This window comes from Paracoccidioides brasiliensis (assembly GCF_000150735.1).
Source record: "Paracoccidioides brasiliensis Pb18 unplaced genomic scaffold supercont2.1, whole genome shotgun sequence".
NCBI lineage: Eukaryota > Fungi > Ascomycota > Eurotiomycetes > Onygenales > Ajellomycetaceae > Paracoccidioides > Paracoccidioides brasiliensis.
The window spans coordinates 2737657-2754130 of NW_011371358.1; the positions used below are offsets into that span (position 1 = coordinate 2737657).

Below are 16474 nucleotides of genomic sequence, written 5' to 3' on the forward strand. Positions count from 1 at the left end.
CACGTGATAAAGCGCCATCACCTGACTGCGACCGCGTCAACGCGACCGACCAAGGCTTGGACGTTCCGCTTGGAAACATTCCCAAACAAATTCTCGAGAACGAGGGTAAACAAATCGCAAAACAGTCAGATTGCGGCTGGATCGCCGCCCCAACAGAGCCTTTGGGACTTTAGATCTTTTATATTTATTTTTGGATAAACTTGGACAACTCTTATGTTTATTCAGGCTTAGAACGACTAATTCAGTCATGAGTGGGATAGGAATGGAGACTGTCGCCGCTAGGCTAGCAAGCTTCTATGCCTCAAATCAGCCGGCACAAGACGGTGGATTATCGGACGCAAAGATTACAGAATACGTCAGTTGGCCTCATGAAAGGCCGGTACCTGAAGATGTATGTATCTACATATTGTTCAGTCTTCTTCGTTTCTTTTGCATGCTGATTAAACTAACTGGTGACACTGTAGCTTGCCCAAGCCGGATTCTACTTCAAACCAACGGCTCTTAGCCCGGACAATACCGCTTGTTTTCTCTGTGAAAGAGCACTCGACGGTTGGGAAGAGGATGACGATCCAATTACAGAACATCTGAAACACTCGAGTGAATGTGGGTGGGCTGTTATAATGAATATTGTGCGGCAATCCTCCAATCCGGCAGAAATAGAAGATCCCACCAGCGCGAGAATCGTGGAGGCAAGGAGAGCCACTTTTGCGTCGCTATGGCCCCACGAGGGTAAAAGAGGTTGGATCTGCAAAACAGAAAAGGTCGGTTCTTGACCAAGAAATGTATTTTGCTTGGAGCCCCGCTAACCGCGACCTCTGTCAGCTCGTTGAAGCGGGCTGGTATTTCTGTGCCCACGAAGAGAGTGACGATTTCGTAAGCTGCGCTTACTGTAAGCTATCGTTAGATGGCTGGGAACCCAAGGATGATCCTTTGTAAGCAAACTCCCACTCTATATCATCCATCGACTTGCTAACATGAGAGAAGCGAGGAACATTACCGCAGGTCTTCAGACTGCTCCTTTTTTCATTTTGCGTCAAAGAAACCTGCCAAGGCGACCCGCGGGAAAAAGTCACGAATATCAAAGTCCTCGCGCCTATCTGCACAGTCTGTCGCCACAACAGTATCAGAAGCGCCCACCGTAGATTTGGATGATGAAATCGATCAAAGTGCACTCTCTCAATCAACTACAAAAGCTCCAAAGGCGGCAAGGAAGCCAACGAAATCGAAAGGAAGGAAAACTAAATCTAAAAAGGGAGATGCAGTTGAGACAAGCAGCCAAGCAGATATGGAGAGTAACAATGGTGATGCCGCAGAGTTATCTCAGCCAAAGAGGACCACGAGGGGGAAGAAAAGGGACAGCGATGCCATGAACGAAGCCGACGAACTTCAGAGTGAAAAGAATTATACGTCTTCAGAGCCCTCTACCAAAAGAAGGACTACAAGATCAGAAAGCACCACCGCAAACCGTCCTGCCAGTACAACCATCGACCGAACCAATTTGGTGGCACCGGATGAGCAGCCCGCTATTATGGAGGAAAAACAACCAAGGGCACGGAAACCAAAGCGAGTCTCTTCGACAGCTCGAAAACCATCTGTTGTTTCTAACGCATCCCTGAAACCCAAAATTCCCGATGACTCTGAGATTGACTCTCAATTAGAAGCGGGTCTATCCGCAGATATTGAGGTTGAGGGAAAATTGGCATCGGAACATGAGCAAATAGTTGAGAACACAGAGGAAGGACGGCGCATTTCAACCTCATCGGCCGCATCGACCCGACCATCAAGACCAGCAGTTATTGAAACTAGTGATCTCGAGGAAGAGGTCCATATCAAAATCCAAAAAGGCCAGCGGAAGAAGAACGGGGTTAAAAAGAAGCCCGCTTCCAAGAAAATTTCACGCGTTCGTGCTGAACAAGCTCCTGTCAGTACAGCAACCGATGAAGTTGCGAATGCTAATTATGAACCTCCCCCAATCGACACATTACAATCCACTTCGAAAGGGACGATCGGATCTGATTTGGTGATGGAAGATGCAGTTGTTAATGATCGAGAGGATGAGAGCCATAGAGATCCCCAGCCAAATAACGTTCCTAAAAAGGTTGGGCGGCCAAAAGGCTCAGTCGCTAATTCAAAGAAGTCAAAGAAGAAACCACAAGGCAACGAACCTGCAGTGACTGAAGAGTCTGTTTATATGCCTTCTGATCTCCACGAATCTCCCACGCCAACCAAATCAAGAGTGGACCCACACGTAGATCAGGAGAACCGAAAAACAACCACTATACCACGGAAGGTCGCTTTTGAAGCTTCTGGGAATCAAGCTGCCTCTTCCATAGGGAATGGTGCTCAGCAGGGGGTGAACAGCCCAAGAATGTTTGAACTCCCATCTGAAAGGATAGAACGCGCTTCCAACAACCCGACCCCCCCAACTGCACCTGTGCATGGGTCTACGCCATCGCCATCCCCACAATCGTCAGATGCAGAGAACCGTCCACCTTCAAGCCGACCATCTACCAACCGACCCACTTCGTCAGTTTTCAAGCCGCAGATAGCGTTTATGCCACTTGCAACTAGTACACCCAATAATTCGCCATCGAAGATACATTCCCGGTCAGGACAGCTCATTACCTCCTGTCCATGGAACCCTGTGGACCCAGAAGAAATTTTCTTATCGGATTCAATGAACAAAGAGAATGCAAATATCAATGATTTGCTTCACCCTGTTAAAGGCGATTTGACAAGCCCGGAGAAAAAGATGACCGTGGAAGAATGGATCATGTGGAACGCGAAGAACGGGGAAACAAAGCTTCGCAGTGAGTGTGAACGATTAGTTGGTATATTTGAAAGGGAGGGCGGAAAGGCCATGATGGCTCTTGAAGGGATTGAGTGTGCTGATTAAGCTCGATAATAATCCAAGTCAGCGATAATGTTTTTCTTTGGTTTTTTTCTTCCTTGTTCTGGGACGGCACGCACCGGGGGGAGACAATGGATGAGCATGGATATTTTTGATCATCCACCTTGCGTTTATTTCCTAGTAGAGTGTTATGGCGTTTGATTTTGCTTTTATTCCCTTCCCATCTGCACAAATGTAGCATGTATATCAACCATAGCAAATAAACAACCCGAACGCCAGGGTATATTTAAAATAGTCGCCTTCAAAAGATTCAAAAATGGCAAAGGAGCGTCTCCGCATTTTAAGAAATTATCCCCAGTCTACCCTCCCAACTGTCCTCCTGCTTAACCCCCCTTTTCCTCCGTTTCTCATTCCTCTTCCTACGTTTTTCCTCCCTCTCTCTCGCCTCCTCCTCCTCCCTCGTCTTCAACCTCTCCCCAAGATCTAACTGTCCCGCCTTCCGCTCCTCTTCCTCCACCATCCTCTTCTTATGTGACAACCATCTCAACCTCTGCCGGACATCTTCCACAGTAGCCTTGACAACCTCCCCACTCTGCCCCGTCGCAATCAGATGCTGTTTGCTATTCAAATGCTCAACAAACTGCATGTTATCCTTGTACGTAAGGTCGCAATCCGGGCAGTAGAATCCGGCTCCACGACCCCTTTTGCCTACGGCAGACCCAGCGGGTATGATGGTGGTCTTACCAACCATCGATGCGACATTTAGCCGTTCAGACCGAGAGCTCGTGGCTTCGAGAGAGCTAAAGTCGACGGGGGCATGGTATTTTTTCCCGGCTAGCTTGGCTTCGTACCGTGCTTTGGACTCTTCTTTGGACTTGGCTTCAGTTGCGGCGGCCTTTTGCGCATATTCTTCGCGATCCCATGTTTTCCGGAAGGAGGTGTCTGATGTGGAAGTACCGTATGCGGTCGCTTTCTTGGTAGGATCTGGCATGGTGGGTGGAGGTGGGATGTTCCTTGGTTCTTTTGCAAGGCAAGGGGATAAAAGAAATGGAAATACAAACAATTGGATGCCTTTTTCGAATATGGTGTGCTATTGGTCTGATTCAATTTAAGGGGGACAAATGTATCACAAATCCACTGTTGATTCAACTGGGGACTTTGGGATTTATGAGTTTTAAAGCTTCGTTGGAAGCTCGCAACGAAGCTGACAAGTTTATTGCCTGATTGCACACGGCTTTATCAGATCAAAGTTGGAGGTCACGTGTTTCGGCGTCTCTTTACCTGCTGTTCAACTTGCAATTCAATTTCCATGAATCACCCTTATACGCACAATCAAAAACCCAGAATTCGCAGGGTGAGACTTTAGAACAACGTTTATGAGTCGCATATCGATGATAGGATGGATGTTAGACGGTAATCCAATCGAGCAATTCATTAACGGGAACGTGGTCTCCTGAGAGTGTAAACTCGATTACTTGTTCGCATTTGTCAATAACCACTAAATGCCAGCTGTCAATGCTAGAGCCCTAATGCAGTCGTTTAACTTTCTCAAAATTTCCGGGGGCTGGAAATGTTTCTCCTCGTACTCTGCAGCCTCTGATTGGAGTTCCTGTCCTACTGGAGACCACTGGTAACGCAGTCTGGATAGCAGACTAGGTATCTGTTAAAGCCACAGCCCCAGCCTAATTGAAGGCAACAAAATATTTCCATGGCATAGCAGTTTATATAATGTCACAAGCTGTCTGTTTATCTTTATTTTCAATTTTTTTCTTCCATTTATCTTTTTCCAACATCTATGAGCTTGAAAACCAGGGTTTCCCGCATGGACCTTGCGCGCATATTATTTTTGCTTCATACTGTACATACTTCGCATTTAAAATGATGCGATCCACTAACAAGATGCTCCCCAAATCATCATCCCCATTCATGGATCTTCCCACGGAGTTACATGCGCAAATTACATCTTATCTGTCATATCCGGATGCTTTGGCTTTGAAACACACAAATACCTATTTCTATGCGCTCGTCCAAACAGGCCTCGTGCTTAAAGTCAACTGGATACTCGAGCGTTGTCGGTTAAAACTTCGAGTTCCTTTTTCGACCTGCGAGTTCCGTACAGATCAGACTTTCTGCAATCGAGAGATTCGAGAAATCATGCAGACTCGACGAAGGCATCAGGAATGCAAACCCGGTACAGGAGGATGCTTGGTCGTGGAAGGCTCGAGTTGTGGTGGGCGGACGCCATTTTGGCTGTTGAGAAAGAGTAAACTGTTTCTGTGGATGTGGAGGGGGATTACTCTTGATTATCTTGGTCAGGTTTTGCGATATACCTGCAGTCAGGGACATACGCTAATCTTCAATAGCTTTAATCCTCGGATTATTTGTGTGCATTATCGCCATCTCTTTTGTTCCGGCATCTAGGTAAGAGTGTTTTCTGAGTTGATTCACATAAATGTTTTGACTTCATGCTGAGGAATTCCAGGATTATATCCACAGAGGAAGCATAATGACCTATAAGGGATTTGGCCCTTACATCATAATATCATTTCTTGGTGATTCTATTATTTCTATTGTTCCTAATCAATCTTTGGAATGTCAGAATCTGTATATTTTCATTGGGTTCTTCACAAAATTATTTAAACCTATATGCTTTCTTTTTGCATGCCATAATTCGCATAATTTGCACAATGATACCCATTTTTCGCATCATTGTCTCTTGCTCGGGTACTTGTGTATATCTTCGATCCTGAATCCCAGATTTTTTCTGGAGACTACCGAAACAAAGGCCATTTGCCATCATCGTCAACTCAGGGCTTGTAGCGTTTTTTACAACCCCAAGAGACATAATTCTCCCCTCTCCATCGTGGAGTTCAAAAATTGCACGGAGAACTCATTGGTTGAAAGGAAATCAAGATACACTGAAGAGTTGAAAGTTACATCCACATGCGAGACTGACAGCTTTGAATTGAACGTTGAAGCTATGCTGAAATCGGGATTATTCCGACGAGAAGCCAGAGCTCCACCAATCCACGGACTATTTTGCATCAAACATTAACTAAATCATCAGTAACATGACACATCTCAAAGAAAGCCAGAATATTTATTGAGTCATAATGGCAGACATCATTTCCACTTCACTGTTGGCATTGGCATTGCTGTTCCCTGGTGGACAAAATAAATTTATAAGATGGATTATATTATTACGGAATACTGTGTTGGGTTCCGCTCCTCCTTTCGGCATGTTGGATACAACTACTGTTTCGATGTCGGCCCGAAACTTTGCCAAGATCCCGTCCAACCCTAGCGAACAAGACCGGGGAATTCGCCTTCTGGACAGGCGCCGAAATTTGATGCTAGCTTGGAATATAAATACCTACAACGTTGGAGCATCTCACCTTTCCCTTCGGCAGTTTAATGTACTCAGACATTGCGATATCTTCGACGAATATGATGCAAGCAGCCCAAAAAAACCAAGCGAGCTATGGGTTTCTCTGCGTGCGGGAAAATACCCCTTGGACGATTATCGCCAACATGTTAACAAGGTGTTCTCCCTTGGCCTAAAGGACAACCTCAACTACGCCGCTGGAGAGTAACAAGCTCACAAGAGTTTTGGACCTATTTATACAAATGCCTCAATATTGTTCCAAATTTCTCATCCAATATCAACCGTGCTTGTGAAGATTCTTTGCCTTTAAGCCGCTGTACTTTGTTTTTCGAAGGTGTTAGGTTGAACTACACTGAAAATTTTTCTCAGGAAAAGATCTAATCGTAGTAGCTCTCATCGGACTTCCGGGAAGGAGATGGCTTGGAAAGAGTTTGTGACATGGGCACAACTTGCAGAGAGAGTTCGAGTTGTTAGAAGTGCTTTGCTTCAAAATGGGTTTCAAGGAAGGTGATTGTGTTGGTGCTCTATTTGTACCGTAGTTATTTTACTCGCATCTGCTTCTATGGGCACAATTTTCTCTTCAATTTCATCTGATTCGGGAGTAGAGGTATGTCATTGAGCCGGATTTCCTGTTTCATAGCAGATCAACTCTAAATCCGCTATTCAGTGATGCGTGACCCGATTACAGCAATAGAACCGCCTATAGTTTTTGCGGATAGCGATATGACATACAAGGGAAAAAGGAGTTCCTTGAATGAGAAGATAACGGCAATCACAGATCGGCTATATAAATCCACGAAGATCTTCGTCATCCCGATGGTGACTCAAAGCCGAGCCAAATTCCCTTTGGTGGCAGAGTTAATGTCAAAGGCGTTTGTCTGACTGTGAACTGGGTGTCATTTTCTCATCCCCTTTATATGCTATTACATCTGTGCTGTTTGGGGCGATGTGTGATATTGATGTCCTCCATTATTTTGCTTTGGATGATCGGCCTATTCTCATTTTTTATATTTTTGACTACGGACGTTATTCATAAACCTGAACCGGCGTAATCTCTCCCTTATATGCCCTAACTTACCCAAATATCCCCTTCCTTCTCCTCACCCCCTGCAACATTCAGATCTTTGCATCGCACTTAAATACCTAGCTTTCGTCATTTCCCGAAGTAACCGTTTGCTCTGGCGTTCCCCCCCCCCCCCCCCCCCCCCCCCCAATTTCTAGTTGTGAGCTTCACAGCTATTGCTCCAGATTTATACAATTCCTGTGAAGCTCTGTTTCCGGAACGGCGTGGAATTGTGTTGTTTGGAATCTGACCCCATGCATCTTTGGGGCTGCAGTGGAAGCGGCTCGATTACTTTTATTCGAAGTCACATATAAGTCCATGCCATGCTGGTCCGATGGGTGTGGAGATATAGTTATTGGGGGATATCTACGGGCATTGCGTCCGGAGAGGGGAGGCGGTCCCAGATGATCAAGTTCAAGGGTGTTGCTGTAGGCCCGGCAGTAATTGAAGATCTTCTGATGGCTCACAGACATTACGGAGGGTTTTGAGGCAACTGGAAACTCAAGGAAATAAGAAAGGGGTTGTGGCTCGTGATGAGTGGTGTGTAAGGACGAAGCTATAGGGATAGCTATCCTTGACATTTGTAATCTTATTAATATTCTTGATGAACTTGCTTTCGAGACGCAAGCTATGGAAAGGAAAGTAAAATTCCTCCAGTGCCTTAGTTGGTTGATGGACCATGCATAGGACGAAATCAACTGTTGTGGAAATGATAGGTGATACAAACTTGCTCCAAGCTCTCTTTTTATTACCTTCCCGGGGGTATCATGCAGCCCCGAAGGGTGAAAAAAAAAAAAAAATAAGAAAGAAACTATCTCTAATTCATTTTCCTTTTGCATCTTCCGTATCTCTTTCTTTCCGTCAAATCCTTAAGTCAACCTGTATTTGGTTGAAACCTTGAAAGGCAAACAGAATTAGGTAAATAATGCATCGGGAGGCACGCCTTCTCTTGCGAGTATTAACATGCACTTGAGAAATGGATCTTTGCAATCTGGGAGAAAGAATGGGGTCAAAAGACCGCAGAAGTCGCATAGCTTACATGTTCAACGGTCCATTGATACAGCTAAGAATGAAAGCTGAAAAGAGGTAAAAACATACAGAGATCCTGCACCGGGCGGGCATTCTGCTCACCATGAATAAATAGCAAATGAGGACGAAAATTGCCTGAAAAACACAAACCTTGCAAATCCGCCTGCTAGCTCTTGGTATCTAGTAGTCAAGAGAGACAGGTTCCTAGATGGGTTTGTGGGTGCCTAGTTCATTACTCTCCCATCCCAAGACTCCCTTTTCATCGGGGTGGATATAGAGCACAAAACAAATTTAATGGCCTCGAACTCCAGTCTGCCAGCCATAAATAACTAGGCGCGGGTAGCTAGTCCATCGGGGACTTTAGATATCCGGTACGGGAGCGATTTAAGTAACCCAGCGGTAGCTGGCGTACCTTCCAGCTGTTTCACTCTTTCGGATGATCTTGACCACCTGCCCTCGTCGCAAACCTAGATATTTCGCCACAGGATCTCCACTCTGGATACGTGGAAGCTGAGACTCCTTCAACCGGTATCGCTGAAGGAGCCGTTTCTTTTCCTCTGCGCTTAGAAGAATATGTTTGGGTACGAGTTCATGATGGGTAATATTGACTAGGAGTTCCTGTTCCTGGAAGTGCTCACAGAACCGGCCTGGTATGCTGTTCAACACTCGCATTGCGGATGGAGAAATTGGCGTCTGGCTGATGAATATTCCGGTGTGGTAGTTTTGTTCGTCGATGAAATGATTAAATGCGCGCACTTGCTTTGTCCCTACGCTCTGTATATCGGCGCAGAATTCGACGTAAATGGTACCGCATTCGGGGACTGGGTTAGGTTTCGATACTGTGGGGAGGGGTGTGTATTTCTCCATCATCGCCTGTGAGGGACGCGCGCTGATTTTCATTTTATTGCGACTACCCACCAAATTCCCAAAATCGTCAGTGGAACATACGACAAAAAAATAAAAGACCAATTATACATCAACAGTAGAGATTATGTTGCACATACTCAGGAAACCCAAGAGCATCTGAGTATCGCGTTCTGAATTCTTCGAGAGGAATTTTTATCTCCTCCTCAGTCACTTCATAGCCCTGAACATAGTCCCCACCACGCGTCAGCAGCTGCATATCGATTACGCGAGATGAGGGATAGGCCCATACCCGATCAGCTAGCATCTCGAAAACGGTCCTCCATGTGCGCCAGAGCTTTGTCATTTCACGGTCTGCTTCCGCAGACGCCCTCGAGTATTCCTCATCAGCCATACTCGAGGAGCTTGTTTGAGCGCAAAAAGTTCGTTTATGCCAGGGAAACAAATGACTGGGATGAAGCCGGCGGGTATAATGCTGTGCAAAAGGCTGGCTAGGGCTGTAAGTGAACTGCGATGTTGTTTTTCCCGGCGTTCTTCTTTCTCTTCGCTGTTGTTTTGTTGAATGAAGAAGTTCTTCAAACCTTAACTAGCCTTTCGCAAAAATTGGTGGGAGCGCCCAAAAAGGTTAAGCTGGGCTGGGCGCACAGACCAAGCCCCCATCGTACTGCGGCCAAATTTTTCCACCTACGAACCTCGCTTCATTAATTATTCCCAGGCCACCCTGAGGTTGCTCTGCTCTTGCGCATTACAGCCCAATTTAGGCACTGAACCACCCTGTGTTGTCCCGCCTCGTTCATTACCACTCAATATACGGCGTGCCCAGGCTCTGTCCGGCATATCTTTTATCTATCATGGCGGGCGCAGGCAAAGCCCCGGCTCCGGCTGAGCACCAGAAGAGACCTGAGAACCCCAGTGAAGAGGCCTACAAAGCCAGCTTGGCTCAGGCGGAGCAGGAATTGTCCTCGGTACAGAAAAGAATGGTATGTGTCACCCTTGGCGACATCGGGAACCTCTACATTTGGTCTATAAATTAAAACCCTGTACTTAATATTTACCGTGCATGGTTTTATATAGGAAGACGTAAAAGCCAAAATCAACTTGGCACAACCAAACAACCAGGACTCACCCGCTGCTAAGAGACAGCGAGAATTACGTACGGAATTGGCAGCCATTCGTCAGCAACAGCAGGGTTTCAAGGCCTCCCGTAGCGCTGTCCAGGAGAAGATGAACGCCCTAGATGCCACCATCAAAGCCCGTGTGGCTGAGCAGAAAGCTTCCCGCTCCCGTGTTTCCTTTAAAAACGTTGATGAAATCGACCGGGAAATCGAACGGCTCGAGAAGCAAGTTGACTCGGGCACCATGAAGTTGGTAGACGAAAGGAAGAACCTTGCAGAGATTTCGAATCTCAGGAAGCAACGGAAAGGGTTCTCTGGCTTTGATGAAGCTCAAAAGGTTATCGATGACTTGAAGTCACAGCTTAGCGACTTAAAGAAGACCCTAGACAACCCGGAGGCCAAGGCCCTCAGCGATAGATACTCCAAGATTCAGAAGGAGCTGGACGCTATCAAAGCTGAACAGGACTCTGCGTTTAAGAACCTGAACGCCCTCAGGGACGAACGCACCAAAATTCACGGCGAACAGCAAAAGGCCTACGCTGCCGTACGCGAAATCAAAGATAACTATTACAAGGCCCGCAGAGCATATAAGGAGTACGAGGATGAAGTTTTCCGCATCCGTCGTGAGCGTCAAAAGGCCGAGCGAGAGTCATACGAGCGGGAGAGAAAGAAAAAAATTGCCGATAAAAAGTTGGAAGAGGCTTCTCGACCGGCTTTCACTGATGAGATCATGACAGCCCAGGGTCTCATCCGACACTTCAACCCGTCTTACGATTTCTCTGCTCTAGGCCTGGAAAGAGATTGGAAATCGCAAAGTGGCGGCTACCGTGCCGAAGTGGGACGAACTGTCGACGCATCCGATCTTAAGGGCATAAAGGTTATAAAGAAAGATGATCGCGAAGAAAACTACTTTATGGGAGGCACTGGTGGAAAGAAAGGCAAGAAGGGCAAGAAGAATTCCGCAGCCAGCTCCCCAGCTCCAACCCAGTTCAACCTAAGCTTTGGCGTTATCGAAGACTTGGCAAGCATCAAAATAGACCCTCCAATTAGTCAGGCTGACGTTCCAGCTCTAATTGAGAAACTCGCTGAAAAGATCACGAACTGGAAGAGCCAACAGGCTGCTAAAACTGCAGAGGTGAGAATCTAACTTTCAACTTTATGAAGTACATACCTTCCCGTGCAACTCACTGACACTTTTAACAGAACATTAAGAAGGCCCAAGAAGAAATCGACCGTCTCAATGAGGAAGATGCTAACACCAAGGAGAAGCATGCGACGGATACTGCACGCAAGCCTGCGCTTAAGAGCGAAGGTACAAACGGACACGTCTCAGCTGAGGCAGAGCTTAAACAGGAAAATGACGCTGTTGTTGCCGACGCTTCTGAAGAGCTCCAGAAAACCTCTCTGGAGGCCTGATTGCATACACGACATTTAGGTCAGACTCCGGAATGGATTCTGGTGTGAAATTTGCGGACACCATTATCCCAATTTTGTTTCCATTTCTTGGATAATTCATTCTTTGCTACCCCATTTTTATTTAAAAAAAAATTAAAATTAAAATAGTGAGTGTAATATGAGGCCTTTTTAAATCCGCGGAAGGGTAAAAAAGCAACAAAGTGGTAGGATGGATTGTTTTGTTCCGTTTCTTGCTACGTCATTTTACCGTTTGGCGACCCTTATACCTGCCTGTCTTTCCACGTACACCTAGTCTTCATTCCTTTTGATGTTGATCTATATTTATACGTGTTTTTTATTTACCCTACGTCCTAAGCGTGATATTTGATTATGGAGCATGTTGTGCCCTTGCGTTGTTTTCTATTCCTTTCCTATCCTTTCCTCTCCTTTGTTACATATCTCAATATCTCATATTTTCATCAATACCGTTATGTTGACACATCATTGACACATCATTCTCACTTCTTTTCAAGTAATGTAAGAGTTTGACTCACTACTCTTACATCCCAATGTTTGGATTTTAACAATACTTGCACCAACTAATCATACTCAATCCAATACGGCTTCCACAACTGGATTTTCGTTATCCCAATTAACCCAACGACGGAAATTTATCACGGAGATACCAATTCACGTAGATCAGGGAACTGGGAATCCTCGGAAAAGCGAACTGACCATGAGAGCAATTAAACCACTGACGCTCACTTCCTCCAACAAAACCATGGACATTGCCACTCTCATATGCCCACAATCTACCGACCTCTCCTACGAAGAACCCCTCCATTTTGGGTGGGCAATACAGGATCGAACCTAGAGAAGCCAGACTCTTTACAGTTTTCATAATATGCCGTAAAATTGAGCCATAGCTAAACAACTATGGGATGCCTACGTACTTCTTCGAATTCCACCGGTCCTCCACACGTTCATCTAGCCCAGTTAACCGTGATTTAAGTATGGGTAAATCTCGACATGGTTATAAGGAAATGCACACTGGTGGATGTGCGTCGTATAAGCACGGGAATTGAACCGGATATTTAGCATGTAATGGATAAGGGTTGCGATACTTCAGGCTGCTTGGGGGATGCGGACAGTTGAAATAGATATGTATGCACCTTTGCGAATATCAACCTTGCCATCCTCACTTTTCTGGGCTGACAGTCTGAACGCCGCATTTTAAGAAATATTTTTATTTTTATTTTTATTTTAAATTTATTATTTATTTATATAATTGCTTCTGCGAGAAATAGATAACTATATATTGAACACACTATTAGTAGGAAAAGGAGAAAACCTATGCTGGGAGACTTCCCCCAAGCAGCAAGATTGTGGTGGTTACTGGTGACGGCTCGGATATTGTGCCTGACTCATTCATAACCTCAATTCTATAGGATCCTCAATACAATTCACCCTCGTGTAGGATAAAGAAGAAGAAGAAAAAGAACAAGAAGAAAGAAGCATGAAGCTAACCAAATCAAGGAGAATTAGCCTCTCTTTTGTCAAACAGGCATTACCTCTCAACTCCAAAGTTCTGATCAAACTCAGAAGATGCTCAATGCACATTTCTCAGTGTTGAGAGTCCAATATCAGCAATGATAGCAATAACAATAATAAGAACAAGAACGAGGATACTCACCATTCCATGGCAATAGAATTTGTCAAATGTGACGTGACCAACGAGACAAGCTGCAGAATCTGATCGAGAAAGCAGAGGAAATGTTGAAGATGTGCCAGATATGTAACTACATGCCACGCACCAGAAATTTTGAACTGGTAGAGTATTTATGTATCCCATATTGGTTGGATAACCATTCATTCCCTTTCACTATTTATAAAAGAGCATGAGTGAAATTGGAGAACAGTCTTTCTGCAGAAAAAGTAGCAGCAATAGCAATGGCCAGATAGCTGAAGATAGTATTTGCATCACCCCTATAGTCAGATCCGACCTCTGGATGAACAGCAAGCGTGATAAATTTCTACGCAACGCTGAACAGCAATATATCACATCCGATAAAGTTCACGCGAATGATGCTCTGCGCGCTGCGTGGGATGCAACAAGCAAGGGTGTTGTTCTTCCCATAGCTTCCATCGCTGGATCTGGACGGAGAGTATATGCCAAGTCACTGTACGCTGCATCAAAGTGCGCCGTTGTTGGATTTGTGAGATCCATGGGGCCAAAGAGGCAGCTTGGTGTGAAGGTTGTGGGGGTTTGCCCTAGGTGTGTTCTTTCATTTTGTTTCCTCTCTACCTTCAGGGGGTGGTTATCTTCGTCCCCAACGCACTACCACACTGCAGAGTGGATGCATATAAAATATGCTTGTTGGCTAACATTGTTTTCCTGTTGTGTTTCAAGAACACGGGATTAGAGATACCCCTATCTGGGACGATGAGGAAGCATTACTGGCGTGTCTACATGCCTGGTAGAAAGGATGCGCTAGAGCCGGAGCGCATTGCTATGGGCCTAAACCCAGAAGGGTGCATACGTTTGCGGGTACTGTGTTTTTGGGAGACTGACAAGGTAAGCACTGTGATGTTTGTTATTAAGGGGCTTGAGAGTGACACTGAGACGATGGGAACATCAGGGACTTCTGCCCGGTGAGGATATGACTAAGACTCTGACAAAGGAGGAATTCTGCTGAATGTTCTCTTGAGGTCTCTTCAGCCTCCGCCCCGTTGATAGTTAGGCTTGCAAGAAGAGCGCACACAGGACATTTCAGGAGCGGAGATATAAAGAATATGCAACAAGGTTTTCTCTGTCTGTTAACTATGCTGATGAGGAATAAGCATTCCCCATCTCATTGAAGACAAAATTGTAGTTCTGGAGAAAGCGTACATATACACGAATTCCATTGGTGAGTAGAGTCTTGCATAAGGAGAGGCAAAATTGACAAGTATATACTTAACAACACATGCAAAAAAAAAAAAAAAAAAAAAAAGAAAGAAAGAAATAATATGAAGATTCAGTGATGAACAATATACAATTATGATAAGGTGAGAGCGAAAAATGAGATTTATAGGCACTACAAATAAGGGGAATACAGAACAGGCGGCCTCATTGAATAGAAGACACCAATGCAGTTACCAAGTAAAACGATCAGAAATATGCAACAGCAGCGAAACGAAAAGAACGCGACAGAAACCGTTCTAGTGACGGAATGGAAGCTGCCAGAACTCTGGCCATGGATATCCCAGCAGCACAGCTCTCGAGTTTAACTTCGGTATATATGACAAAGGCGCAAGACGACAACTCTTCCATGTCAAGAGACCGAGCGAGGTCCCCAACAACACCCGTAGAGTGATACATATAACTATATGCCCATAGTTATACCATGAGTTCCCCTTCCCTTCCCTTTCCTTTCCTTTGCGTTCCCTCCCCTTTCTTCTTTCTCAATTAGAAGAGGAAATCCAAGCAGCAGCAGCATGCTAGACCAGCTAATAGACCGGCGCAAACACTAGTTCCCGCTCCACGAGTAGTGTCTCTGTTGTCGACATAATGCCCCTGTGGCGGCGGTCCACACTGGGGTCCATAGTACATGGGTTGTTGCTGATAGCCTTGCTGCGGAGGGTAATATTGTCCTGGTGGTGGTGGCGGTGGTGGTTGTTGTCCGTACTGTTGGGGCTGGTTGTAGTATTGTGCAGCGGTGTTGGATGGGGACGGAGCATACGGAGCTGCTGGCGAGTTATAGGGCCCTGCGTCCTGGTAGGTTGCAGGTGGGTAGGAAGGGGGAGGAATGATCTGCAATAGAAAATTTTAAGAGATTTAGTAAGTTGGTTCTTCCTTTGTGCTGGAGGCTGTTGGTTGGGGTTATACGAACGTGTTTATTATCGGACATTTTCTATTTCTGATAGGCTGCAGATGTGTCTAGGTGTCTTCTCTTGCTCCCCGCGTACTTTTATCAGTCAAAGGCGCGATTTATAGCTTTATAGGGCGTGGTTCTACGACTAGCCACACTGGGTCTGGGGTCTGGGGTCTGGGTCTGGATCCGGTTGGTATGGAGATGACTAGATGACACTAAACTTAAGCTGTTGAGCGTGCGAACTAAGAAGCCAGTCTTGACGGGTGTTCTATAGATTCCACAAGAAGATGAGGAGGATTATCCAAGAGGTGATGAGGTGAAGGAAGTGGGTTGATTGTTGGCTGAAGGGCAGGGAGCCAAGCCCCAGTCCATTCAGCCACACTGCGGACCCCACAGCCGCGTCATCATTGGTGACTTGAGCCCCGAACCAACGGTCACAGCCAAGAAAAGCCCCAAGGTTTACGACTCCGGATTTTCATTGGACTTCTTCTTCCTGGAAGCTGACGAACTTTTAACTCCAGATCCAAGGTTGTGTATGTAATTATTGGAAAAACGAAAAGATTAGTTAGTTGAAGAGAAAGTCAAGCCCAACTATAAAGGAAATATCTGTGGATTAATATCCCGAGATGCACTCTCTCTGCGCATAGGGATACATTTTCGCGCTTGACATCGTTTCACGTCACGGTAAAAGAGAAATTCGACAAAGCCCGACTTCCAACCAGTACGATTATTCGGAAACCTAAAGCGACCTTACCCCTTGACCCCAACCTCGCTGCGTTTGCCTCCCACAACGCAGCCATGCAAAACCAGCCATATCCTGCTCGCTAAAATAAACAAAATAAATAAATTTCAAACAAAAAAGAAAAAGAGAAAGAAAGAAAGAAAGAAAGAAAGAAAAGCAGCAGGCAAGTTTCCCCG

General features: G+C 45.5%; 9 protein-coding genes across 9 annotated transcripts; 5 read left to right on the plus strand and 4 right to left on the minus strand.

The window, feature by feature from the left end:
* Nucleotides 1-247: 247 nt before the first annotated feature.
* Nucleotides 248-2896, plus strand: PADG_00843 (survivin; the record flags this gene model as incomplete). Its single annotated transcript, XM_010757701.1, has 4 exons — nucleotides 248-391; nucleotides 465-761; nucleotides 823-932; nucleotides 985-2896. 4 exons carry the CDS (start codon nucleotides 248-250, stop codon nucleotides 2894-2896), a joined length of 2463 nt encoding a protein of 820 aa, XP_010756003.1.
* A 295-nt stretch (nucleotides 2897-3191) lies between these two features.
* Nucleotides 3192-3842, minus strand: PADG_00844 (U4/U6-U5 snRNP complex subunit SNU23; the record flags this gene model as incomplete). Its single annotated transcript, XM_010758215.1, has 1 exon — nucleotides 3192-3842. One exon carries the CDS (start codon nucleotides 3840-3842, stop codon nucleotides 3192-3194), a length of 651 nt encoding a protein of 216 aa, XP_010756517.1.
* A 908-nt stretch (nucleotides 3843-4750) lies between these two features.
* On the plus strand, nucleotides 4751-5276 carry PADG_00845 (uncharacterized protein; the record flags this gene model as incomplete). Its single annotated transcript, XM_010758216.1, has 2 exons — nucleotides 4751-5162; nucleotides 5215-5276. The coding sequence occupies 2 exons, from the start codon at nucleotides 4751-4753 to the stop codon at nucleotides 5274-5276; spliced, it is 474 nt and encodes a 157-aa protein (XP_010756518.1).
* Nucleotides 5277-6090: 814 nt separating this feature from the next.
* Nucleotides 6091-6747, plus strand: PADG_00846 (uncharacterized protein; the record flags this gene model as incomplete). Its single annotated transcript, XM_010757702.1, has 2 exons — nucleotides 6091-6440; nucleotides 6606-6747. 2 exons carry the CDS (start codon nucleotides 6091-6093, stop codon nucleotides 6745-6747), a joined length of 492 nt encoding a protein of 163 aa, XP_010756004.1.
* Nucleotides 6748-7472: 725 nt separating this feature from the next.
* PADG_00847 (uncharacterized protein) lies at nucleotides 7473-7772 on the minus strand (the record flags this gene model as incomplete). The annotated part of the gene is made up of 1 exon (XM_010757703.1): nucleotides 7473-7772. One exon carries the CDS (start codon nucleotides 7770-7772, stop codon nucleotides 7473-7475), a length of 300 nt encoding a protein of 99 aa, XP_010756005.1.
* A 940-nt stretch (nucleotides 7773-8712) lies between these two features.
* On the minus strand, nucleotides 8713-9586 carry PADG_00848 (DNA-directed RNA polymerase core subunit RPB5; the record flags this gene model as incomplete). The annotated part of the gene is made up of 2 exons (XM_010757704.1): nucleotides 8713-9238; nucleotides 9333-9586. 2 exons carry the CDS (start codon nucleotides 9584-9586, stop codon nucleotides 8713-8715), a joined length of 780 nt encoding a protein of 259 aa, XP_010756006.1.
* Nucleotides 9587-10043: 457 nt separating this feature from the next.
* On the plus strand, nucleotides 10044-11723 carry PADG_00849 (uncharacterized protein; the record flags this gene model as incomplete). The annotated part of the gene is made up of 3 exons (XM_010758217.1): nucleotides 10044-10172; nucleotides 10267-11442; nucleotides 11511-11723. 3 exons carry the CDS (start codon nucleotides 10044-10046, stop codon nucleotides 11721-11723), a joined length of 1518 nt encoding a protein of 505 aa, XP_010756519.1.
* Nucleotides 11724-13600: 1877 nt separating this feature from the next.
* On the plus strand, nucleotides 13601-14358 carry PADG_00850 (uncharacterized protein; the record flags this gene model as incomplete). The annotated part of the gene is made up of 2 exons (XM_010757705.1): nucleotides 13601-13966; nucleotides 14113-14358. 2 exons carry the CDS (start codon nucleotides 13601-13603, stop codon nucleotides 14356-14358), a joined length of 612 nt encoding a protein of 203 aa, XP_010756007.1.
* Nucleotides 14359-15150: 792 nt separating this feature from the next.
* On the minus strand, nucleotides 15151-15592 carry PADG_11156 (uncharacterized protein; the record flags this gene model as incomplete). Its single annotated transcript, XM_010758450.1, has 2 exons — nucleotides 15151-15495; nucleotides 15575-15592. The coding sequence occupies 2 exons, from the start codon at nucleotides 15590-15592 to the stop codon at nucleotides 15151-15153; spliced, it is 363 nt and encodes a 120-aa protein (XP_010756752.1).
* Between the last annotated feature and the right edge of the window lie 882 nt (nucleotides 15593-16474).